Source organism: Falco cherrug, chromosome 5 (genome assembly GCF_023634085.1).
Source record: "Falco cherrug isolate bFalChe1 chromosome 5, bFalChe1.pri, whole genome shotgun sequence".
Taxonomy (NCBI): domain Eukaryota; kingdom Metazoa; phylum Chordata; class Aves; order Falconiformes; family Falconidae; genus Falco; species Falco cherrug.
The window spans coordinates 42,352,766-42,379,269 of NC_073701.1; the positions used below are offsets into that span (position 1 = coordinate 42,352,766).

Genomic DNA, 26,504 nt, shown 5'->3' on the forward strand with positions numbered 1-26,504 from the left:
CCATTCTTTATGAGCACATCATCGTACTTAAATCCGTCTTACATAAAAACATGAAATTTACATAAAATAAACAATAATATTCATTTTTATTACAAGAAGCAGGTCATATTTTTGCCCAGCAATTCTTAATGTCTGATGTACTGATTACTCTGGTGTCTTGTTATACTAAGAAGATAACTCTTACTCCTAAAGTGGAATTATATTGTTACTTACTCAGTAAAAAACTAACACAGATTTATTTCAGTCATGCCACTTGGTCAGGAATGAAAGAGAAACATAATAAAGGAGGTAAATATTTATTACTTTGTATTTATTTGAACTTAATTATGTTGGATAAAGTTCAACATTCAAAACAAAAAAAAATCTTTTTAAACTCTCTTTTCTAGGACGCTTAAGGAGGGGTTACTTATTCTAAAATTAGTTGTAGAAAAGTTTGATGTATGACCACATTTTGTCATCTAGACACCTAAGACAGCCAGTGGAGAGCGTGAAGCAGCTCTGAGAAAGTGACTCATCTCACCTTTCTTTGCCATTATCTTATGATGCAGTAAATAGCCCATAAGAATGTCAGTCTCTCTCCATTTACAACAGAGAGCCTAGATGAGAAATTTAAACTATGTTCCTAAACTTAGGATGGTTACACTTAGACTCCATAAATCTTGATCATGAAGAAGAATTCTATGAAAGACCTAAGTTGTGTATCTCAGGAAAGTACACACAGAGTTAATAGACCATTTTGACCTTTGCCATCTATAACTGATGCAGGCAGTCACCGCAGGTGTGACACTATATATGTATAATTCCGGGGGAAAACAGCAACATATTTTTATGCTCTTTGTAATATGCTATCTTTTATTGTCACTACATTAAAAAAGCAGGGAGGAGGGACAAACTATTTAATAGTTTCTCCCTGTAACAGTAATTTTAAAAGTGGTAAACACTGTGCAAGAAGATGAAAAGTACTCACTTTTCTGCAGGTCTTGCTTGGCAGCTTCCAAGGATTTTAGCTGCTTTTCTTGAGGTGAAGACACAGTTCTTGTTGACTGGTGTTTGTGAGGGCACTGACTCCTGTAATAATCTCCTAAACACACCCCAAGAGGGGAAAAAAACCCCAATGATTAATGGCAGCACTGATGTTTAGGAAAGAATGACTAATCTCGTATTTACCAGATCTATAGCATATTTCCTTTATTGCCCTTTCCTCTTCAATATCTGCAGCAGTCTTAGGCATCCCATCAGAAACATCTGTGGGAAATATTTTTAAATTATTACCAGAAAACTAAACAAAGACTTGCAACAATTCTTAATAATCAAATACTATAATTAGGTTCATATTGGTTCACCATTTGTCTTTTTTTTGACTGCAACCTCTGCTTCCGGACAGAAGGAGGATTCCTTAATATTGTAGTCTTATCCTGAAAGTAGCTTTCTTTGAAAAGCTGGACCTTTAGAACCTTAGCTCTGCTTCTTCTTTGAAACAAAACTCCAACAGTGACATACATGGGAACAAAGGAGGTGGTGCCTTCTCCCTGCTTGTTGAACTGACAAAGGCAGTTGCTAGCCAGTATAGAATGTTACATTTCAATGGTTGCCAACCGTTCCTCCAGCTGGTGACATCAGGTGCTATGTGACCTGTCCAGCTTGAATACCTTTCTTTATCTCCACTGCTTCAGTGTAAAGTATGGAAAATTGGACTGTTTCAAAGTCTCCCACCCTAGCGTTTCTTTAGCATAAAATGGAACAAACCATTTGGCTGGGCATAAATAATACCCATATTCTTGCCATAGAAACTGTGCTATTGGAAAAACATCTTTGATACCACAAAGAGAAATCGTACTCTTTGCCTACTTTCTAATCAAAATCCTTGCGCCCAGTTGTTGCATGCGGGTCCAAGATTGGAGCGAGGTTCTGCTTGTATTCTCGGGAACAGAACTAAGACTCAAAATGGATTCAAGAGCCAAGGATCTTTATTTGCCAGACAACAAGTCTGCAAATGCAAAGGAGAAAGAGTAAGAGATAGAGAGAAAGGAAGGATGGAAGGACGGAAGGATGGCTGGACAGAAAGAAAGAAAGAAAAAAAAAAAAAGAAAGAATGAATGAATACAATAGTTCACAGCAATAGCTACCACCCCAGAGCTGTGGCATCCTGATGGTCCAATTTGTTTCCAAGTCTGGTGGGGGAACGGTCTGTCCGATGTTGGTTGGTTTCATTCTTTTATAGGGTTGTCACAAGCTGTTCTGCTTAACCACACCTTCTACCTGGCGATGGTGTGCGTGCCCAATACTGTCAGGTGGTCCTCAGAGGTCTCCAGGCCCCTCGATCCCCCTGACCCTGGGTCTGGGCACCTGCACAGGGGTTTGGGTAAATTTCTCAGGATTAGCTCCCCCTGTTGCTCCGTGGTGCCAGTCAGTAGGTTTCCTGCCTTAACAACGTTGAGATAAACATTTGCTGTGGTGATGGTGTGAGTATCCTGCCATAGCAATGAGACAAACACCTGCCATGGCGATGGTGGTTCTCACCAATGCAGTCTCTTACACCTTTGTGTTTCTCATGGTACTGCTTTCTTTGGATTGAGACATTTGCCGCTTTCTGTTAGTAAAATGTTAGCTGTTAACTGCTTATACTGTTGATGTTCATAGCTTTTTCTCACTTCCATGCAATCCACTGCCACAGCTAAAGCAGAAAGAAGAGTGTACACTTGTGCCCCAAATTAACACCTCTGTACCCATTCAGGTCCCAGGACACCTCTTATGAAAAAATAGCTAGGGGGGGAAATGAAATTTCAGTCCTGGAAAATGGTAAGATATACTGACATCCCCAGGACATGGGGTCAAATTTACAACACTGAGTAACATCAGTGACTTGGAGATGAACACGTCAGAGACCTGCAACCTCATAAGAGCAGGATGCCATCACTTAAAGAGTAATAAGGTTACAGATGAAGCCAAAGAGAAGGGAGGAAGGTAGAAGGAATAATTCAAGAAAGAGGACTACTGGTCCATTGCACACCAGAAGTGCATGTGACTGGTGGTTCCTTAGGGAAAAAAACCAAAACCAAAAAAAGCGTCACCACCACTGGACTGGATGGAGTAATCACCAGAGTACACTTATACTGTACACTATTAGTCTGCCAGTGTGAAAAGTGACAGATGTGTACATGAAAAGCAGGTGCCATTTACTCCATGGGCACAAATGGTGCAAGGCTGGCTCAGCTGTGGTTACATACAAGCTGGGTAAGAAGTACAAAGAGATTGAAACAACTGGAAGTCTTCTAGTTTCTCTAGGAGTCTCTGAATATGTTTGTAACTCAAATATCAGTGGATGACTCAAATGGATTGCAAGGACTAATTGCAAAGGAAAACAACCCATGCCTGACCACTAGTACCTTGGCACTGGAATAAAGTGATTTCTATAGGAATGACTTCACCTAAGTATACCCTGAAACTGCTCACTGGGATCAAGATGGGGAGTACTGGCAAGAGCTGTGAACTGAAAGGAGAATCCAGGAAAGCAGATGATGACCATAAATAATGAACTGTCTATGGGCAGGAGCAGCCATAGGAAGAAACTGTTAACACTGCCAAGATCTGTCCAAACAGGATCTCTTTATAGTGTTCTGGCTAGTGCATAAATGAGGTACAGGAGAAGGTACCATCAGGAAGAACTTATTTTGCATGAAGAGGAAAGAATGGTAGAGACAACCTGTGATGAACTGATCACAGCCCCCATTCCCTGTCTCCCTGCACCACTGAGGGGGAGGAGATAAGAGGAAAATCAGGAGTGAAGTTGAACCCAGCAAGAAGGGAGGGATGGGGAAAGGTGTTTTAAATGGTTAGGGTTTATTTCCCATCACCCTACCTGGATTTGGCTTGTTATCATTTAAGTTAATTTCCCCGAGTCAGGTCTGTTTTGCCAGTGACATTAATGGGTGAGTGATCTCTCCCTGTCTGTCTCTTGACCCACCAGGCTTTTGTTGCCTTTCTCTCCCCTGCACAGCTGAAGAGGGAAGTGATAAGAGTGTAAATAAGATAAGATAAGGGAAGTGATAAGATAAGAAGTGATAAAAGTGAAAATAGCTTTGGTGGGCACCTGGCGTCCAACCAGGGTGAAGCCACCACCGATTCAAAGCCTGTAGAATGAGGCAGAGAGGCTTGGTAAAAACATGATGCTGCTGTCCTGGACCGTGGGGACAGGATATCCACACCCCAAACTTGGGCGTGTGACACCTCCAAAGCAGAGCAGGCAGCCTGAGGAAAGCCTGCCAGGCCAGGGGAATGGCATTGCCAATGGATAACTTTATTGACAATGTGGATGAGGGGATCGAGTGCACCCCCAGTAAGTTTGCAGATGACACTAAGTTGGTGGGAAGAGCTGATCTGCTTGAGGGTAAGAAGGCTCTGCAGAGGGGTTCGGACAGGCTGGACTGATGGGCTGAGGCCGAGTGTATGAGGTTCGACAAGGAGAAGTGCCAGGTCCCACATGCTGGTCACACCAACCCCACGCAGTGCTACAGGCTTGGGGCAGACTGGCTGGAAAGCTGACTGATGGACAAGGACCTGGGGGTGCTGGCTGACAGCTGGGTGAACGTGAGCCAGCAGTGTGCCCAGGTGGCCAAGAAGGCCAACAGCATCCCGGCTTGTAACAGACACAGTGTGGCCAGCAGGACCAGGGAAGTGATTGTCCCCCCTGTACAGGGCACTGGTGAGGCCACACCTCGAATACTGTGTTCAGGTTTTGGGCCTCTCACTACCAGAAAGACATAGATGTGCTGGAGCGTGTCCAAAGACTGGCCACTAAGCTGGTGGAGGGTCTAGAGCGTAAGTCTGATGAGGAGTGGCTGAGGGAACTGGGGTTGTTTCGCCTGGAGGCTGAGGGGGACCTTCTCACTCTCTACAACTACCTGAAAGGAAGTTGTAGTGAGGTGGGAGAAGGTCTTTTCTTCCAGGTAACAAGGGACAGGACAAGAGGGAATGACTTGTGCCAGGGGACGTTTAGATTGGGTATCAGGAAAAATTTCTTCACTGAAAGGATGGTTAAGCATTGGAGCAGGCTCCCCAGGGAGGTGGTGGAATCACCATCTCTGCAGGTGTTTAAAAACCGCGTAGATGCAGTGCCGAGGGATGCGGTTTAGCAGTGGACTTGGCAGTCCTGGGTTAATGGTTGGACCTGATAATCTCAAAGGGCTTTTCCAACCCAAACGAGTCTATGGTTCCATGATTACGGCTAAGGGCCGCCAACGCGGCCGGGTCACCACGCACTGGCCTCAGCCCGGGGTGAGGCGGCCCTGCCACGGCGGGAGCCACCCCTCTGGAAAGCTGAGCTGCCCCCGGCGCGGCCGGGCTGGGCGTTGGAGCGCGGCAGCACCCCCGCCTCGCTGGCGGCTGATGACGAGATTCTTCGGCCGCGGCGCCCCGGCTCCCCGCCGCCCCCCCTCCCCTCCCTGCCGCCCCCCCTCCCCTCCCTGCCGCCCCCCCCGGCGCACGGGTGCGCCGCAGGCCTCCCGCCAGGCGGGCGGCGATGACTCCATTTCCCGTCGCGCCCCGCGGTGGCCGGGCGGCGCAGGCGCAGTTCCGGCGGGGCGCGGGGCGCTGAGCCGGCGGCGGGAGCGCGGCCGGGGCCATGAGCCGCCGAGGCGCGGTGCAGCGCAAGGTGCCGTGTCTGTTCGTGACCGAAGTGAAGGAGGAGCCGTCGGCCAAGCGGGAACGCCAGGTTGCAGGGCAGCAGGGAGCCGGCGGGAGACAGACGGGGCCGTGGGGCCGGGGCCGGGCTCAGGCCTAGGCCCGGGATAGAGCTGCCGCACAGTGGGACGGAGGGGAGCGAGGGGGACAGGCAGCAGCACCGAACGTATCGTACCTGCCCGGCCCGGCATGGCGGCGGGGCGGGGGACACCCCAGTGGCGAGAGGTTTCGCCTCAGGCCTTGAGTGAAATGCGCAGTAGAGATTTCCGTAGGACTGTCCTCGCCCCGTCTTAAATGCAGGAAAGAAAGGTAGTCTGGGTGCCGTTCCGGTTCTGTCCCGCTCTTTTCCTGCCATCTGCATCCAGGGGTTCACTCAGGTGTTTACTTTTTCTAAGCGTTGGGAAGAGGCCAAGAGGTCATGGCGAGGAGTGAGGCTGGTCCAACATGACCGCACTGGGAACTTGTGTAAAACCATCCAGCTGTCCCCCTCTGTGAGCCTTGTGGGGAAAAAAGAAGCTTCTCTTTTTTTTCTTCTACTTTTTTCTTTCTGTGATCAAAGAAGTGTTAGGCCTATGACAGAAGAATTCATTTGCAGCTGTAAGACCTGGACTACGTAGTAAGGTGAAAGAGAGCTCAATCAAAGTTATTTCTTCTGAAGATATAAAAGGCAGTGTTATGACAGATTGAGGTGGCATTTTCCTGTCTAGCTCTAGACCTCTAGCTAGATGAATTTCTGTTGCCATTGTAATACAGGAAGGCACAACTCCAAATATTGCAGTGTTGGACTGGAATGCATCTAGTTTATATGCTCTTTTTAAAGGGGAAGGCAAAGTAATTCCTAAACGCTAATTAAGAATGGAAAAGAGGGAGGGAATTAGCAAGCAGGTTGCCTTAGTTCTTTTGTTGTAGAGCATTTTCCAAACTGTCATGTATTGAAGAAACAAGGGTGTATTTGGATTGGATTAGAAATCAGCACTATAATGTGTAGTACTTGACAAGAATCCATATGAGAACAAGGCAGTAACATTGCCATGATGAGGGTTTAAAATACCTGTCTTCTTTTCAGCCATTTAAAGTTTTGGCAACTGAAACTCTAACTGGAAAGGCGTTAGAGGCAGATATATACAATGCAATTCCTACTGAAAAGGTGGACGGAACCTGCTGTTATGTAACTACCTATAAAGGTAATAAGGAAGATCCATATGCAGATTTCTCATGCTGCCTAGAAGCCTTGTTTTACTTAGTTTTCACTTTTATTGTATGATCTATTGGATTAAAGCCGTTGTGAATTGAACGGTTACTAAACATCTCTACCACAAAGTGATAGTAACTGTAAACATAGGAGGTGTTTGTAAAGTAGTTAATAGAGTTTACTCTCTGAAATACCTGAAGTATGGTTTAAGTGAACATGCCAGTCAAGGAACTATTCCAGTTTTTAAGATTTTTTTTATTAGTAAATTTTCCTTCTACATTAGAATTTGTATGATAAAAGGTGTCTAATCTCCTGGGGAAGAATTAAAAGAAGTGTGGAGGTTGGGAGGAAGTGGGAAGATTGTGGTTCATTGGATTGCTGGGCTTCTTGCCTTTACCTGAAATTGGAAGGAATCTCTGTATTACACTAGGCGTGAATCTAGATACGGATTTTTAGATTCCTATCTAGTAATTAATGTATGAATTTTATATAGTGTCTTTGGATCTAAAATTTCTCCCGTGGCAAATGGGAACCCATCTCTTGCCTTTTGTGTTGTTGATTTCAGTACTCTGCAGGGTGTGTTTATCTCAGTAAACTTTTTATCCTTCTGGAAACTCTAGGGCAACCATATCTATGGGCGAGGCTGGATCGAAAACCCAACAAACAAGCTGAAAAAAGATTTAAACGATTCTTGTATTCATTGGAAGATTGCAAAGGTTAGTGAAATTTCTTTCCTTTTATTTTTTGGCAACATGTTATCCAGTTGGAAAAACGGCTCTAGTCTAACAGAGGAAATGTCAGTGATCCTGCTCCAGTTTTTTAATGTCACTCTTAATTTTACTGCAAGAGATTTTTTGAACTTAAATTGATGTGGGAAGGGGATACTAAAAGGATTACAGTTGGTAAGACAGGGGTTGGCATGGCATTTCTGGAGGGTGGCAGTACTAATGAGAACATTTACACTGCGCCTGGGAGCACAGGGGGTTCAGGAGTATATTTGAAATGCTTGTACACCAACACATGCAGTATGAGAAGCAAACTGGAACTGGAAGCGTTGGTCAGTTCCCAGAGCTATGATCTCATTGGTGTTAGTGACATTTGGGGAAATGAGTCCAGTGACTGGATGGAAGGCTACAGGCTGTTCAGGAGGGATAGGTGGGGCAGCAAGGTGGAGGTGTCACGCTCTACATAAGGGAGAGGTTTGATTGTACAGCCCTTACAGTTAGCGATGATGTGGTTGAGGATTAGGCAGATGGAAAACAAAGGAGGTGTTGTAGTGGGTGTCTACTACTGATTACCCAGCCAGGATGTAAGCACTGATGAGTTAGTGTATAGGCAATTAGGATAAATTTCTGCATCAGCAGCCATTGTCTTCATGGGAGATTTGAACTTCCCAGGCATCAACTGGGAATATAATATTGCTGTGATGAGCAGGTCTTGAAAATTCAAGTTTGTAGGAGGTAATTTTGTCACAGGTACTCAGTAAGCCAACTAGGAAAGATGCCTTTCTACACTTCCTATTTGTGAATAGAGAAGGGCTTCTGGGGAATGTGATGATAGGTAGCCACATTGGCCACAGAGATTGTGAAATGGTTGAGTTTTAGATTTTTGGTGTAGTAAGAAACAAGGACAGCAGAGCTGCTACCCTGGACTTAAGAGAGTGAACTTTAAACTATTTAGGGAGCTATTTAGCAGAGTACCCTGGGGATCTGCTTTTGAGGGCTTAGGAGTCCATGAGTGCTGGTCAGTCTTTAAGCACCGCCTTTTAGAAGCACAGGAGCAGGCAGTTCCACTGTGTTGTTAAGTCAGGCAAGCAGGGCAGAAGACCAGCTTGGCTGAACTCCTTGTGGAGCTCTAGGAAAAAAGAATTTATTTGTTCTCTGGAAGCGAGGTCAGGCTTTACAGGAAGATTAAAGCGGCATGGTTCATATATGCAGGGAGAAAACATGAAAGGCCAAAGCTCAATTAGACTTGAAAGTGGCCAGTGTTGTTTCAAATCACAAGGGCTTTTTAAAGTCTGTTAATAGCAGGAAGCAGTCTAAAGAAAACATTGGACTGGTACTTGTTGAAGATGATCATTTAATGAAGATGAAGAAAAAGTGGAGGCATGTTTTGCCTCAGTCTTTAATAATGCTGATAGACCTTGGGCTGCCCAGTCCCATGAATTGGAGGCCCATGGGTGTGGGAACAGGGACTTTCCATTTGTGGACATAGAAATTGTAAAGGACCAGCTGTACCAGCTGAATGTTCACACGTCCATGGGGCCTGATGGGATTCATCCTGGAGTACTTAAAGAGCTAGCGGATGTTATGGCAGGACCCCTCTCAATCATCTGCCAAAGGTTTTGGGATTTGGGAGTTCCCTGCAGTCTGGAAGCTAGCCACTGTTACTTCAATCTGCAAAAAGGGCATGAAGGTAGACCCAGGGAACTACAGATCTGCTAGTCTTACCACAGTTCCTGGAAAAATTATGGAGAAGATGATACTGTTTACTATTCAATAGTGTTTGAAGAATAGCGCAGCCATCAGGCACAGTCAATGTGGGTTCACAAAGGGAAAATCCTGTTTAACTAGTTTAGTATCCTACAATAAGGTCACTGGCTGGGTGGATGTAGATTTTCTGGACTTGAGTAAGGCTTTTGATACTGTCCTTCACAGCATACTTCTGCACAAGTGTTCCCGCTGTGAGATGAGCATGTTCACAGTGCACTGGATGAAGAGCTGGCCGAAGGGCAGAGTTCAGAGGATTATAGTGAATGGTGCTACATCTGGCGGGTGGCCGGTCACCAGCAGTGTTCCTCAGGGTTCAATTCTAGGGCCAGTTCTGTTCAACAATCTGGATGCAGAGGAGTTGAATGCATCATCAGCAAGCACCAAACTGGGAGGTGCTGTTGACTGTCTTGAGGGACAAGATGCCCTGCAGAGGGATCTAGATAGATTGGAGCATTGGGCTATGATTGATGGGATGAAATTTAACAAGTCCCAGTGCTGGATTCTGCACCTGGGCAGAGTAATGCCAGGTGCTAATACAAGTTGGGAGAGGAGAGGCTGGAGAGCAGCCCTGCAGAAAGGGTTCTGGGGGTGCTGGTTGACAGCACACTCAGCATGAGCCACCAGCGTGCCCTGGCAGCCCACAGCGCAAACCACATCGTGGGGTGCATCAAACACAGCGTGACCAGCCGGCCAAAAGGGGTGATTGTCCCACTGTGCCCAGCACTGGTGTGACCTCACCTGCAGTACCGTGTGCAGTTCTGGGGCCACAGTTTCAGAGGAAAGTGAAAGTCCTTAAATGTGTTCAGAGGAGGGCAACAAAGCTGGGGAAAGGGCTGGAGCAGCTAATAAGGACTTTGGGCTTGTCTAGCTTGGGGGAAAAGGAGGCAGAGGGGTGACCTCACTGCTCTCTGCAGCTTCCTGAGGAGGGGAGGTGGAGAGGGATTGCTGATCTGTTCGCCTTGGTATCCAGTGATAGGACTTGCGGAAATTATTCAAGTCTATGCCACGGAGGTTCAGACTGGATATTAGGAAGTATTTCTTTACAGAAGGGGTAGTGAAAGGATGGAACAGGCTTCCTAGAGAGATGTTTGATGCCCCAAGCCTGTCAGTGTTTAAGAGACATTTGGACAATGCCCTTAACAACAGGCTTTAACTTGGTCAGCTCTGAACTAGTCAGGCAGTTAGACTAGGTGATCATTGCAGGTCACTACCAGTTGAAATAGTCTAGTCTATTCTACTTCTCTTGCTCTATTTAAATATAATGTTGGCTATTTAGGTAGCTATTTTTTTAAATCTTAGTTTTTGAACTTTTAAACTACTTAAAGGCTACCGTGCTTCTTTAAACCTTCGTAATTGTAGACTGCCTGACTGTGCCAGATATTGGTGCTTGTACAAACTAGGACTGCTGTCTGTAAACCAAGGTTTAGATTAGTGGCGTTTTAATACTTGCATTGAAAGTTGATCAAAATTGGCTAACAGTTTACTAAAACTTAAATGTCATGTTTATATGTCTAGAATTTGTTTGGAATGTTGAAGAGGATTTCAAGCCTGTTCCAGATACTTGGATTCCAGCAAAGGACATAGAGTTCTCTAATGGCAGTCCTTTGCCCGATGAAAATGGACATATGCCAGGTACCTATGATGCAGCACAGGTAAAATGGGGGTGTGTGTGTGAAGTCCATTTTTCAAGTGAATTAGATTTAGTTCCAGAGATGAAAGTAGTAGTTAACATATTCAGAAAACAATTGGGATGTTATTCATTCACTATACAGAAAGGCTTTGTTTTCTGACACATTAAAAATAATTAGTTTACTGTACAGACTCACAGGGCTTCGGTGGAAGGCACAGTTGCCACGTTACATTCCTCTGCCATTTCTCTGAGATATGACACAGTTTTTTCATGTTACTCGTCTTTGTAATTGACTGTGGGGTTTTTTTCTTAATGCATGTACAGTTCTAGTACACATTTGATAATTTCAGATGTTTACTTCAGCAAAATGCTATGTTTTCCCATAGGTTGGGTACCTGTGGAGAAGAATAGTAAGCAGTATTGCTGGCACTCATCTGTTGTAAATTATGATGCTGAAATAGCGCTGGTATTGAAACACCATGCTGACCCAGGCCTTCTGGAAATCAGTCCGGTGCCATTATCAGAAATTGTAGAACAAACATTGGAGCTTATTGGCACTAATATTAATGCAAATCCATATGGTAAGTTTGTATGGTATGTTTTTAAATACTGTTTTATTTAGTGATATTTTTTACTGAAAATTACGCATTTTATTTGTATAAGTTTTTAAAAAAGTTCTAAGGTAGCAATGTAACCTTTTTAGAACAGACAGCAAGGGCTAGCTCAAGGAAAACTCACACAAAAATACCTCAGAAAATTGAGTTGTCATGAGAGTATTTATGTCTATTAAACCTCTTTCCACTTGTGTATTCTTTAGGACTTACTATAAAACCACTTTGCTTTAGTATTTCAAAAAAATATTCTGACCGGAAAAGTTTTCTTAAATATTACTATTAAAATGCTTTTTTAATTGTTGGTGCCTTTTCTGATTTTCTTTGATTGCTCTTCTAATACTGTTTAGTCCATTAAAGGGGAATTTTATTTTTTTTTTTTTAGTCCCTAGAGTTAGTAATGAGTTGCAATTTTTAAATTACGAAATACTAATATTTTTTAAGGAAATGTAATTTAAGCTAAATTTTGGTTGTGAGTTCTCTCTTTAAAAGCCTTATAACAGAACCCAATTAGGTACGAGCACAAGAGAGTTCTAATTTCTGAGGTTTGCTGTTAGGATAACTTGCAAGGATGGATAGGAAAAATACTATGTGGTCTAAGCATTTTCTCAGAATGTAAAGGAACTGCAACAGAAAATTTTAATAGATGTATTCTTAGATGAAGATTTATGTTGAACAGTCAGTGAAGAGGTAATGCATTTGTTAACAGCCTGGTTTAAGTATTCATCTGTATTCATAAGAAAATATGCCAGATTTTCATGAACCAAGATGTTTGTGCCATTGATTGTGATCTGAAGCATGAAGAATGTAGCTAGTAGCTTTATGGTCACTGAAGAGACAAAGGACCACACAAGGACCTTGTCACCACAAGGACAAAGCAGGGAGCTGTACAAATCTCTTATCATACTTATTTTATATAAATAAAAAGTTACATGAGGTGGAGACAGCTACATTTGATACTTAAAAGTATATTTAACTGTTCTCTTAAAAGGGAGGACAATGTTACAGTATCTAAGTTACCTTTACAGAGGGCTTTTAGGATAGGTGTAGTAACAGAAGTGAGGAAAATCTTTATCACATGGAACTAGCAGGAAGATTTTTGTTTCTTTTAATATAGGATTAGGAAGCAAGAAGCAACCTATACATCTTCTTGTACCCCATGGAGCATTTGAAATAAAGAACCCACCTACTTTGAAACAAAATGACATACTGTCTTGGTTTGAAGGCTGCAGCGAGGGTAAAGTTGAAGGAATTGTGTGGCACTGCCATGATGGGTGTTTAATCAAGGTAAATATGTAGATGGACCTGTGGAGAGCACTATAATAATTTATAATATGTGAAGTCTTGTGAGGTATTCACTTTTTGTCTTGTTTGTCAAATTCCTTAGTAGTAAATGTTCTAGCAAATCAGGTGACAGTAGAATTCGTCAAGCCAGTGAGTTGCATCAATGACAACATATTAAAACTTTTTCATTATCTGCATTATGCTAATAACAGAATAATTGAGAACATAATATTTTCTTGCTTCTCTGTATAGGAATCATTCAACATTTTAAAGCCTAATTCTTGTATTTAAAAAAGTAATTTCCTGTAATGTTGACTTACAGAACAAGTATTTTTAGTAAGAATGATTTTTCATGAATTAGCAAGTTCATGTTACTTCTGAAGCTGTGGAGGACACCGTGGTTCTGGTTTGCCTTTTGTGCTTTGTTGTAACTCATATTATTCAGATAACCAATTACTTGTTGTAAGTGCCCTAATGCAGAGGATCCTAGAATTAAAGCACATCCGCCTACGTCCCTCAGGCTGGGAACTGTTGGGCTACTATCTCAAAATCTCTAAACTGATCTTACTTCTTTTTATTTTAGCTCCATCGTCATCATCTTGGTTTACGCTGGCCGCTTGCAGAGACATACCTGAATTCTCAGCCTGTTGTAATTTCTTTTAATACAACTAAGTATGACTCTGACTTTGAACCTAAGAGTTTGTTTCACCATTTCTCAAACTTGGATGGTCAAAGATTTGACAGACTGAAAGATATCAAGTTTGATGCTTGAAATGATTTTTCTCTTTTAATTGTTGTATGTGCTGCATTCCTCTTGTGTCTACCACAGAACTCTTTACAACTAATCTTCTATCTTGGGCAACAGCCTAGGTACTGTACAACTTTACATTTTTCCAATGACTTACTTTACATAACAAGAGATCTGACATCCAGAGTAGAGATCTAGCTTTCCACATGTTTCAGTTATGAAAAATCCGTAACTTTTGAACTCATTTCTGGAAACTGTTATAATTAAGTGTAAGAAGTATGTTGTCTAACACTGGCTGGTCCTTAGCTGATGAATGCAATCAACTGTTAAAGTTCCACAGGTTGCCCTCTATAGTTAATACAACACTGTAATATATATGATTCAGATTTAAGATCTAGTTGGTAACAGTAAAGGACATACTGAAGGTGGGACCAGATTAGTCCTGAACTTTTATGATTTTTAAGTTGTAACAATTTCTTTTTGGGGAAAACTTCACTGTATTATTTGACTGATAAGCTATGGCATTATGCTATTACTTGAAAACCCAATTAAGCTATATCCTGCAGGTACTTCCCCTATTTTGGGACAAAAAGAGTAAATAATAGAAAAGTATACTAGTTCTATTTTGGAGATCCTTCGTAATTAGAGAGAGACATGACTTGGGTTAATAATACCCATTTTCAGACTGCAGCTCAATTAGGAAACTTCATTGGGGCATATTAAGTAAGATGCCATATAAATAATAAAGGTGAGAGTGCATGATTGTTTTGAGTTGGCTTTATTTTATGTGGACTACAAAAGTATACATCCAGCAATACAAAATATACAAAATGAAAAATCACTTATCTACAAAAATACCATTAGTTTGGCTGAAACGCTGTAACTTTATTTTCAATTATTTATTCTTGGATTTTCTAAACGTGAGGTAAGAATAAACAGGCATGTAAGAACAGACATCCAGCATACTGACCCTGAGTCCACAGTTAAGAAGTATGATGGCACAAGGCAGCAAGAACAAATTACATACTCTTATTGATCTGGAACTTAGCACGTTCTAAGAGTTTCTCAGCTTTTACGGTAAGGCCAAGGCTTTAACTCCACCTGACACCTGCGTATTGCCAAAATTACTGTTCTGAATCAAAATGTAATATTGCAAATAAGTTGGGAGAGGTAAAACTCGTATTTTGACTGATGTATATGAATACTGACCATAATCTGTTGACTAATCCAGTGCTGCATTCTTAGGTATGTGCCCAACTATTGTAACTTTAATAGACTTTTGTTTGTCTGTTTTTTATCTTGGAACAATATATCAGTACTATGGAACTGCCCTGGAATTTTATTTTCTGTGTCAATAATGAGGATACTAAACACTAGTCTAATCAACAGAAACTTTGCCTGGACTGTCCACTTGAATGCCAAACTCTTCAGAAAGCTGCTTTAATCTCTCTTCTAAGATAATATTTTTTTTTACTTCTTCATTGTAGTTATATTTCAGGTCCTCTATTTCTTCAAAAAAGGAAGGGTCACAGTTTTCTAGTTCTCTTCTCAGCTTTTTTGTTTCTTCCTATTAAAAAGAATGAAGGAGTACCATCTTTATCCATAATTTAGGAAATACACGTCAATGGCTTTTTTTGCCTTTTTCCTAAGAGAATAAGCTGTACCTACAAACAGCACATTTACTAACAACAAAATTGGCGTCATAAACATCATGTGTAGAAATTGACTTTGTCATTAAATGTTAGTTTAAATATTAAACAGCCTTTTAGCTAGCCATAATTTTGCTCATTATCTTGCCAAGAATGATCCTTGAAACTCACCTTTAGTTGTTGTTTTTCCAGCTCTGAGGCTTTCAGCTGTGTCTGGAGGTCAGCTACTTCTGTCCTTAACTTGCCAATTTTATCCTTCTCTCCAATTTCGTTATGTCCTGCAAAAATAACGATAACTTATTAAAAAAATTGAAGGTAATGAAAATCAATTACATGAATAACCCTGTTACAGTAATTCTGCATCTCCTGAAAGCTGAAACAGTTTAAGTATTGGGATGAACAACCATCAAAAATTCAAGTCATCTGGGCTTTTCTTTAGTTTTTGTACAAATTAGGTGGTGGTGTCTAGTTCCTGTGACAGAATGCAATACTTCACTAGCCAGTCTGTTAGCACACTTCTGAGAAATACACGTACAGTTTCTCGGAATTAAATACAGGCAAATTGGAAATAATGTAGTATTAAGGATCTTGTTAGTTTTATTCATAATTTCAAGAGGGTTAATTCCCCCCGCCCAAGTCATATGGCAGTGTGCTGCTCTGCTTTTCCTATGGGACAGATGCCTGTTAGGTCTTAAATCATTCACAGAGCTGGTATCTGGAAATAGATGCTCATTCTCTGGCAGCTTGGAACCCAAGGCAACAGGGGTAGGCAAGAGGTTCTCAAGGAATGACTGACATCTTACAAGCAGTCTTTTGAGGTTTATAATGCAAATGGTGGCATGAACTACATTATCCTCTCAGAATGGGAAAACTGTTACAAAGATTACACTGTCTTGTTCAAGGTAATTATGGAGATTTTTAGTAACACTTCTCTATGAAAAGCTTGTGTAAGTACTCAAAAATCCAAGACCTGAGTCTGCTCCAGTTTACACTACTCTGGTATTAATACAGTTCAAATAACTAGATTTATTATTGTTTTGCACATACATGTTAAATAAAAATAGGGCCAAAATACAGGAAGGTCTTTATTTTAGGTATTGAAAATGATTACCGGCTGCAGGACTTTCACTTGTATATGTGTGTAGGAGGTGCTTATAATCTTCCACCTGGTGAGCTAGTTCTGCTTTTTCTTTCTCTAACTGACTAGTAGTTAGTCTGTAAAAATAAAAGTTTTAGAACAATTTTTAGAAAATATTAAAAAAATATTAGAAAATAAAATTTCCTGATCATTCTTGTTTCATGTATACTGGCTAAGGTTATTTATTTAGCTATTTAAAAGTACGTTACCTTAAAAGTTGAAGCTCCCTGACGAAGCTTTGCTCCGTCCTTTCACCTTCGGGAAGGTGTTTGAGAAGCTCAATCTTGAAAGAAAAATCAAGAAAGTTTTACTATTGAAAACAGTATCCATGGATAATGCAGTTATGATGGAGTTCTCTCTGATACTGGATTAAAAAGATGAATGAAAATAATATTAAGGATGTAACCAAGTACTAGGTTATCACAGAAAAAAAAAACCCGAAGTGTTCCATCTACTGACAGTTTCCACAGAGCTAATTATCCACAGCCTTTTAAAAGTTAGCATAGATCATTGCTACATATTTTATGAAGGGTGAAGAAAAAACGTATTCAAAAGATTTAGAAAGAAAGTTAAGACACATAGCTACATTAGCATAATTTATACATCTGCTTAAGGACATGATATGCGTAAGTCCTTCAGAGTGCTTTAAAAAAGTACTACTGATGTGTTTATTTGCATATCTAGCTGTCCAGGCTCCTTTTTAAACATAATACAAAAAGCCTGTGATTTTGCAATGAAAACCCAAGTGAGTGTATGTTGACAAGAAAATGACCTGCAGTTGTAAGTTAGAATAGGTCCCTGACCAGAGAGGGAGTTAGCTTCTAGAAGTGCCCTTCAGTAGAAGATGCAGGAGCAAAAAATCAGTGTTTTAAATATGAGGCTATATACAGTTTTTTAATGCAGTGACAATTCATGAATTCTCGTAAGGCTACTCTTGGTGATAGGCTTTATTACTATCTAAAATGCTAGGGATTTGGGGTTTTTTCCACAATCAATCTGTGTTTCTTTGAAACATAGTTAACCTTGACAACGTTTTTTCATCACTATTTGAGACATTAAAGAAACTGGGAACTGTGTCACTCCAGAGTAATATCACATAATGAAAGAATTTTATCTGTGTGTTAATTTTTCTCCTAGTATACATTTTACGTTAATAATGCTGACTTTAGAAAGGGGAAAACAGAAAAAAATAACAAAATAGTCATCTATAGGACTCAATTCCAAGTTTATTTATTGAACATATTTGCTTGCTTACATAATACATATGACTTGCTGTGTTGAAAGTTGTGTATTTGATACCTCACACTGAGAAAAGCTGGTACAAGATGCCTGGGGAAGAAAAGCATGCACTTACTAATAAATGAGAAGATGTAAGATAAGCTAGGTGGATAGTCCCAGGGCTACACCTCTGGAGTACTTAAAGGCCAAAATTTGATACATCTTTTCAGAGGTACCTGAGTTTAAAATTCATCAGCTCCTCCATGTGTGAAATAATTTTGTAAGACTTACTAGGGACTGCATGTAAGAGGACATACTGGAAACAGGCATGAAGATGTCCTTTAGGATGGCAAAGTCAATTGCCCCAAAAGATGTGGAAAGAAGATAGAAGTCCCAGTAGCAAACTCACTCTGGAACAAGCTGGAAAGACTTTAAGACCATTTGAAGCATCTGTACCTACAGGCTTTCATGTGATCAATGAAACTATAATTAAAAAACCCTACAGAAAATACAGTAGAAAAAAATTAATTTTCCCCTAAGACTGCAAGTCAAGAATATATATTGATAATATGTGGCAAACCTCATTAACTGGCCAAAATATGTAAATGTACAGTTATGGTGACTCAGACTGAAAAAAACAACTGTAAAAGCATGTCTTCGAGAAAAAAATGGACTTTCCCAACACAGACATTAGAAATAATATTAAGCAATATATTCTCAGAGTCATCTGGCTATATTTTACTTACCTGTTCTTTTACATCTTCCAAGTTTTTATCAGCATCGTGTTCATGTTCTGTTGCTTCCTGAAGCAGCTGTTTAAGGTCAGGAATGCTTTGGGGTTTCTTACCAATCTCCATTTCCATTTCCTTCACCTTAGTTTCATGCATCCTGGTAGTATTTTTATTCAGAAAAAGATAAGAGCAAAAGCTAATACTTTTGCAGAAAGAGAGATTAAAATATCTTTAGGAGATTAAATGCTATAAAATACACCCTAAAATATGTTTGGGGCATTGGCCTTGAAATAATCACTGGTCTTATTTATAAGTGAACTGAAAGAAGCATAATGAAAAATACATTTTTAATCTTGGAATAAAGGCTTATCCAAATGTTAAAGTTTTGTGGATCTTTGTGCCTACACTTCGTTGAAGGGGGACTGGATTCTTTTTATGTAGTTAGACTAGTAGTTAATCTGTAAAAATAAAAGTTTTAGAACAATTTTTAGGAAATATTAAAAAAAAGTCTGAGGTTTTATTTAAAAATCTAGAAACGGTGATTCCCACACTTCATTTTATATATTGGGAAAGATAATTATGCTGGTCTCCAAGTTTTTCTCCCTTCTTCTACAGAATCAACTGGCTGACTGCAACTAACCTTCAGAACACACATGAAGGATCTTTAGCTACACCTACATGTCCTAAGGAGTATAGAAATCCCAGTGGGTCTTCTAACACAACCTTTGCACATTTACATAGTTAAACGTAGATTCAAATGCATCCAAGCTGGAAAATGCAAGTTGCTGGCTTCCAGTCTTTTTTTTCAGATTGTCATCCATGTGGTAAGATAGTAAAATACTTTCTGTGTTCAGGAAAAATGCCGACATTCTACAGAGCACAAGTCCAATACATTTAAGCAGCAAGGCACACAAAATACTTCCTTTACCAGAATTACCCAGAAGTCTACAGCAGATCTGAAGAAGGGAGATAAGTAACTAGCTACTGTATAGAAGTGGCTAACAAGCCCAGTACTTAGGGACACTAGATCTCTGCTGGATTCATTTCAGAGACCTGTATACTGATTCTACATACTAATACAGAATAAGAAAATACAATATGGATAATATAAAACTATCTTCAAAAGAGGAAAGAAAAATTACAAAAATGAAAGTAAAATTTGATTGCTAATATTTAAAGAGGAATTAACACTTGTGTTTATCTTCCTTACTTTGCTCACAATTCCTACCTTGTTACAACGGATTTCCAGCTTTTGCTATCAGCTCTGCCAAACTGGCTCTCAGCCAAATTTAACCTCTTAATGGTTTCCTCCAGCTGTACAGTTAACTTCTCATTTAATATCTCCAAGTTATTCTTCGCTATTCGTAGCTTCTCTCCACTGTCAGCTTCCTATTGTTCAATAAAAACAAAGGTTTATGGAATACTTAACCTCATGTGCAGCACAGGATTATCCATCATGATGGTGACGGGTCAGCACTGATTTAGAGGAAAATGGTGCATCCAAGATCACTAGCACTACAACTTCCAAGTTCTTTCTTGGGCTGATTCTTGGAGGTCTCTTCTCCACATAAAACTAAAAATTCTATCACAGCAGTATCAGTACTTAGAAAAGTGTCCATTCCACATCAACCATTCAGAAATAAAAACAAACAAGCCAGTAACTAATGGAAATAAAGGGATGCATTACAATAATCATACCTTTTTCAGTTCTTTACGCAGCCTCTCATTTTCAGTAATGACTTTTTCCATTCCTTTGGCTTTAGATTCATAATGCATACTCAGCTCGCCCCTCAAATGAAGCTTCATTTTTTCCATTTCAGACTAAATATCAAACAGTTTGTTAAAACACATGTACATTGCTTAGTTGAAAATTTCAGATTTCCATTTTTAAAGCACAGCCTAGTTACAGCTACCCAGCACAATGAACATAATGTTTCATCACATATTTAAGGATATCCTTAAGGACAGAATACCTTTACATAAATCATGCATTATGTTATACCAAAATGAAGTTTTGCTTTTCTGTTCTACAGGTTTTGTATTTGGTATTTTTAAAACACTGTTGTGCCAATCAATGTTTCCAACAGGCTTGCTGCTCCATTTCCCTACTAACTTGCATATAAACTGCTATCTAAATATAGGTACTGGAGACAAATCAGTACCTTTAGCCTCTCATTTTCCTGTTCAAGATCAAGTAATTTCTCATTAGAAACCACAGCAGGAGCTTTTTTCAAATCTTCATTTTCTCTTTGGACTCTCTCTACAACCTTTTTCATCAAACCAATTGTTTTTTCCAGTTCTGGAACTGTCTTTCCACTTCTACCAGCCTATACAGAGGGAAGAAAAAAAAGCAGAAAGTAGTACACAGTTCATCTTGACACTCTGAGATACTCCAAATCTTACTTTAATGCTCATTTTTCCACTGCAATTTATATTTATAAAAAAAGAAAGCTGCAGTTAGTCTCAAAATCTGCTCTACTTTACGAACTAAACAGAAACATTAAGGAAATAAATCAAACTACAACAACTTCTAAAGCAATTTGGTTAGCCAACAGACTGTAGAATTGCTTGAATGGTAATACTGTCTGAGTGGGAAAAAAAAATAGCTGGGAGCTTGAGGGAGGAAATGAAGGCCCATTTTTAGCAATCATATTTCTACTGGATTGAAGTGACAGTAGAACTGCATCTTAAAGCATGATTAAATCTTCTCCCTTTCCCAAGGCATATATTCTCCTTGCAGATTGATAAATAAATAAACATGGGAAAAAACCCTCATCATTTCTCCATTTTTCTTCTTTCACCATGTTTGTGGTGAGGTAGAGAAGCTGTTAAAGGGTCTTTAAAAGCATTATTTTCTCATATATTTGTAGCGATGGTTTTCCTCATCAATAATAATTTAAAGATGCTGTTTCTAGCTCTGGGCCCACGAAGTACCTCCTTTTCTTTCCACAGAGGTAAGAGGCACAGTACAGTGGAAAATGGGGAAGATTTTACTCCCTGGAGCCCTACATAAACCTATATAGCAACCAAGTTTTGGAAGTTAAAACTGACTTAATTCCTTCTTCTCTAAAGTAACTGGAGGGATTAGGACATTTGTGTTGGTACACAGCAGAGTTAAAGAAAAACCTCTGTCAGATCTTGGTACCTGAGAAGGGAGGGAGATTCTGAATTTGCTGTCGCCTCAGAACACTTGCATGAAACAGTTTTATAAACTGAATTTCCTTATCCAAAACTACCACTACATAATAGATAGGTAGAAACACAAGCAGTCCATGCAAGGTACAAGTAAAAGAGTGGGAAATAGACAATCTTTTCCAGGCACCCAGCCACAGAACTCATTCTCCTTGTATGCTGAAACAGCTATGAAGGCACTGAGGAGATTTTATTATATCAGCTTCCTTTAAAAGGTCACACAAATAGTTTGACAGGTTAGTGTCAAGGGAGATAGTGGGCACTGCTGAAGCCTTTTTTCCCCTGTAACTTCAGATATATTGTTCTATTAAAATAGCTGACAGCAGCTAGGGTAAAATTTAACTGTGATATCTTGCACAGTACAACAAAAAACACTAACACTAACAGAAACTTACACTACCACCTGCATCAAATCAATATTCTATCTTTTAAATCATAAAGCTGTAATTGTATAATGCATTTATGTAAATACATGAATATAATTGTCAACAGTAGGGCTGTAACTCCTATTGTTTTGTACAAATATGTTTCTGAAGATAATTTTAATCCAAATGACAAAAAAAGACCATGACAGCACACATCTTAATAATGTAGCTCTAGTCTTTCTAGTGGTCCTATTAATTGAATCTCACTAATTTATTACAGCACTTTGGCAACACAATAAACAAGTAAGAACAATTCCTGTTTGCCTTTGGTTGACTAAAAATAATTTAGCTTTACTAAAACATTGCTTTTTATTGGTATTGTGTTTTCATGTAGTTATGATGAAAACTGCTGTTAACAATACTCACCCCTCTTACACTGCCCAGCTTTTGTTCAACAGCTTCTTTCTCTTTTTTGAGAAGTTCACACATTTCTTTTAGGTCACCTACTTGGTCCTATAAAAACAAAGTAATTAGCAACTTATTTAAATTTGAAATTGAGGTGAACAGTAACAAAATTACAGTTGGTTTACTTTGAAAAATGTAAACAGAAAGCAATTTTCCATCATTTCTACCAGCCATTCAACCTTCTCATCTTCCATAAAACCATGAAAAACTGACAGTATGTACAGAAAAGATCTCCCATTTCTTTTTAAGCAATCCCCTAACCTGTGTCAGGGTAAAGAAGGCTAAAGGTAAAAAGGTGTTACCTTTAGTCTTGGCAAATCTTTATTGGCCTGCTCTAGCTGGAATCTTAGCTCAATGTTTTCAGATGACAGTCTTAAGTTTTCCTTGAAAACTTCTTGTTCTCTTCGATATTGATCATCTGATCCTATTCCTGATGTCTTAAGAAAATGGAGGGGGAAAAAATTATTATTAAGTCGAAATGCACTGATCATTGTACCAGTGATAAACTGATAAAGAGCAACAGAGAATTAGTATTTTTCACAGATATAAAACAGATGACAGTTATATCAACAGTTTTGATCTAATCTGTTCTGATTTTAATTCCTTCTCCTACACTTTCTAAACTTGCTTAAACTGTAGGGGAAGTTTAAAAATTGGTATAAATCAGTAAAAATTCTGTCAAACCAAAATTAACTTTCAAACTACTGGGTAGAAATAAATTCTAAAGTCTAAAAGACAAAAAAGCTGCTGAGTGTAGTAAGCTGTGACATTCTACCTGGGAACACCATCTAATTGTAATAAATACATTAGAATATATCCTTAAATAGTACATATAGCATAAGGAATTTCACTTAAGGCAAACAGATCACAGAGCAAGTCAGGAAGAGTAGTATATAACTCTAATTCTTAAGTCTGTTAGTTCCTACAATCTTAAGTCTCCATCCGTGGAGGCTATTCATTTCTGCTACATAAAGACTGCTTTGCATGCCTTATATAGCCAGTTTGAATCATAAGTATATGGTAAATTACTGTGCCTGACTAGTAAACAGTAAAACCTTTTGATAATATAATAAGCAGCAGTTTTGACTTAGATAATTATGGAATTAACTGTATGATCCATTAATTAATCACTAATAATGATAGGAATAAAGTATTCGCTTCAATAAAGTGTATTTTTTTCCTACTGTAAGTAATAACACATCATAAGTCTCTTAACTAATGCATGTATCACTGGGATTATTTGTAAACTTTTTGGATCAAAACTTTAGAGTCAATAGCAGCTTACTTCTGAGCTGACATGTATGCCTATCATGAAAGTATAAGGTTTGCTTTATGGACCACTTGGGAACTACTTCAATATCCCTCCAGACCACGCATAGGAAAGCACTACATTATCAAAATCAAACTATTCTATTTCTACATCGTGTATACAGAAGAAACGTTAAAGGACTGCTACAGTATCAAACCTCAGGCATTTCACAAAATTCTGGGGTTGTTTCAACCCCCTCTGTACAACTTCGGTAAGTTTCATATTTATCTTCTGCAGTGGGTTGATTCATTTCATTATTCACATTTATTTTTTCTGTTTCATAGCCATTAGCTTGATTAGAAGGTTGCCCTGAATCAGACTGATTGCAGCTCATTCTGTCAGTGTCATGCTCTTCTACACCTTCTTCTTCATCAACATTTGATTGCTTGAGTATTTCTTGCTTCCTCTCCTCTTCTTCAAACTCCTCATTAAGTTTTCCATTTTCAGTTTGGGTTGTATTTTCTTCTTTTTCACTGCAGTTCTCTTCATCAGCTTCAGCTATACTTTTGTTCTTCAGTCCTTCCCTAGAAATATCTGTATCTTTGCATTTCTCACTATCTTCAGGATGCTGCTCAGGAGACACTTCTGTGCTTGCATCCGCAGTAGCATCATGGCCTTCTTTATGCATGATGGATGTTTGCACGTCTGCTTCCTCATCTATGCCACTGCCATCAGTAATGCTATGATTAGTCTGATGTTTGATTTCATCCCTATTTGAAATAAATTTCTTTTGAAGGGAATTCAAAAATTTTTGTTTACCGATACTGATAGGAACAGACTTGGTCAGTTCAGTTTGGTCACATGTACTCTGATTCAAGTTGAAGACAGAATCAAGCATGAAAGAAAAGCAGAAGACAGTAAAACAGAACAGGAAATAAAGAAACCTGGAATGTACTGTTAAATGTATTTCTTGAATGATCAAGATAACCTAATAATGCAATATAATGAACCTTGTAAAAATCAAAACACAACAAAACCACCTAATGTAACTGAAACGCAGCTCAGTATTTTCCCAAACACTCTGTATCTCAAATTTTGAATCAATAGGGAATACAGAAGTAGTCTCTCAGCTGCAGACTTACATATTTAAAAATACATATCCCTTATTTCTCCACATACGCTTGGATGATGAATATTTCAGCTTCTACCTGTAGAACACAGAAACTACGTTTTGGGTTTGTTGTGTTTTTTAAAAAACAGTAAAAACTGAGCATTTCATATATTTTTATAGAAAACTAAAATTTGAAATAAAACCACTAAATGACACAGAATACCAAATGGCTAATAAATATTTTTGTTCAGTAGGTAGAATTCCTCTAGGTAATAAGGTCACATTATTAACTTACCAATGGTCTAGAATATGTGTGTCTCGAACATTGTTTCTGCAATGCATGAAGCTTTTCCTGGAGGTACTGATTTTTGAAATGTAATTCTTCTACAGCATAATCTCGTGGCATTGCTTGCTGTGTTCTACATCAAAAATTTAATCAAGCCAAAACAAACAAATGGCTATTAATGCAGAAAAACATCCCTTAAGGTAAAAAAATCCATGAACACCTGGATTACTAGACTGGGTTTTCTAGGATTACTGGGCTAGTTATTCTAAATCAGTGTTAGCCATATACACTTCCAACTAATCCCTGTGAATTGAAAGCACTTACTTTGGCAAAAGGAATGTTCTTTTGAGACATGTACAGCTTCTATTTTCAGGTACACTACGCACTGTGTTAGTGGATACACTGATTAAGAATACAATCTCTAACCGCAACTTCGCAGTTCCAGTAACTTTCACCAACTCTAACCTGTAATTATAATTTTACATAATAGAAGCCAGATGTTTTTCATATTATTTAGCTTTTTAGAACCATGAACCAATGCTGAACATTCTCTGAACATACACAATTGCTCCCAAGTAACTAAGTTTTCTCATCACAGACTCAAAGAAGGTTTTTTGAAATTCCCGTTTTTTTCCTTATTGAACCAATTGGTCTGACAGACACCATCTACCTCTTTCCACAATTTTTTTCTCATTTAGATATTTTATTTTTTACAGATTCTTTCAAAATGCCTCTCACCTCATGTAAGCAACTTCATTTTCTAATTCTAGATTCCGTTTTCTTAGTTCTTCCAGTTCCTTTTCAGTCTCTGAGGCTCTTACACCAACAACACGGTCAACAGTGACACCAGTAGTTTTCAGTTTCTTCTGTAGAACAATTTTCTCTTTTTCAGTCCTGCAACATTCAGTAAATTTACATTTAAAGCTTTATTTGCTAACTTGCTTTCTTTAGGAGAAAATATTTCTTGCTGTAAAGAATCTACATTTGCAATTTATTTGCTCACTGAACCACACCCCCTTTTCTGCTTCATAAGGTTACCTTATAGACAGTACAGCTTTACCTAAAAGAACTCAAACCCCAAACCTGGGGGGGGGGGGGGGGGGGGCGGGGGGCGGGGAAGAACAATATCAGTATTATGCATGTCATAAACCACTTGCTGGTCTTGCCTGTGTTTTATGTGAAATTCATGCAAGACTTGCTAAGAATAAATGCCATTCTGAAGCAGTTTCAAACCACAATTTAACAACAGCTACAATCACTGTAATAGTTCCCTCTCTCTTCTGCATCAGTAAAACCCTGCCATTACTGTACTGAAGTCAACATAACACTTGCAGAGGTTTTGCACGTTTTTTTTTAAAAAAGGCTTCCATCTCACAATCCTAGTACCATCAGTACTGCAGTAGCACTATGTATAACAGTAGCACAGTGTCCAATCCTAGCAATCTGATTAAAATAAAGTGGTGA

At 39.3% G+C, this 26,504-nt stretch overlaps 2 protein-coding genes across 15 annotated transcripts in view; one reads left to right on the forward strand and one right to left on the reverse strand.

Annotated features, from left to right (window-relative positions):
- Positions 1–5,558: 5,558 nt before the first annotated feature.
- Positions 5,559–14,399, forward strand: RLIG1 (RNA 5'-phosphate and 3'-OH ligase 1). Of its 2 annotated transcripts, none has more exons than XM_014285884.3 (7): positions 5,559–5,710; positions 6,746–6,863; positions 7,492–7,587; positions 10,879–10,995; positions 11,380–11,574; positions 12,722–12,891; positions 13,472–14,399. In XM_014285884.3, exons 1-7 carry the CDS (start codon positions 5,621–5,623, stop codon positions 13,658–13,660), a joined length of 975 nt encoding a protein of 324 aa, XP_014141359.2. In that variant the 5' UTR covers positions 5,559–5,620; the 3' UTR covers positions 13,661–14,399. The 2 variants fall into 2 exon arrangements, with proteins under 2 accessions (XP_014141359.2, XP_055567776.1); XM_055711801.1 differs by having other exon boundaries at positions 5,569–5,650.
- The window catches only part of CEP290 (centrosomal protein 290), a 54,801-nt gene continuing 42,695 nt past the window's right edge, over positions 14,399–26,504 (reverse strand). For 5 of the 13 annotated variants that reach the window (XM_055711787.1, XM_055711789.1, XM_055711786.1 and 2 more), the window contains 13 exons: positions 25,779–25,934; positions 25,050–25,173; positions 23,861–24,511; positions 22,697–22,831; positions 22,356–22,442; positions 20,535–20,699; positions 20,071–20,193; positions 19,601–19,761; positions 18,388–18,529; positions 16,633–16,706; positions 16,397–16,500; positions 15,457–15,563; positions 14,399–15,203 (listed from right to left, as the gene is read on the reverse strand). In XM_055711787.1, the coding sequence (XP_055567762.1) occupies positions 15,015–15,203; positions 15,457–15,563; positions 16,397–16,500; positions 16,633–16,706; positions 18,388–18,529; positions 19,601–19,761; positions 20,071–20,193; positions 20,535–20,699; positions 22,356–22,442; positions 22,697–22,831; positions 23,861–24,511; positions 25,050–25,173; positions 25,779–25,934 (2,218 nt within the window). In that variant the 3' untranslated portion in view covers positions 14,399–15,014. Of the gene's footprint in view, positions 15,204–15,456; positions 15,564–16,396; positions 16,501–16,632; positions 16,707–18,387; positions 18,530–19,600; positions 19,762–20,070; positions 20,194–20,534; positions 20,700–22,355; positions 22,443–22,696; positions 22,832–23,860; positions 24,512–24,785; positions 24,852–25,049; positions 25,174–25,778; positions 25,935–26,504 lie in introns of those variants that run through there. The other 8 variants (XM_055711793.1, XM_055711790.1, XM_027815359.2 and 5 more) reach the window with 4 other exon arrangements.

Bases quoted from the DNA above. Each gene is read 5' to 3' on its own strand.
- RLIG1 (XM_014285884.3), top strand. From the start codon at position 5,621: ATGAGCCGCCGAGGCGCGGTGCAGCGCAAGGTGCCGTGTCTGTTCGTG. The intron at 5,711-6,745 runs GTTGCAGGGCAG...TCTTCTTTTCAG, and splicing joins CGGCCAAGCGGGAACGCCAG to CCATTTAAAGTTTTGGCAAC. The intron at 12,892-13,471 runs GTAAATATGTAG...TTTTTATTTTAG, and splicing joins ATGATGGGTGTTTAATCAAG to CTCCATCGTCATCATCTTGG.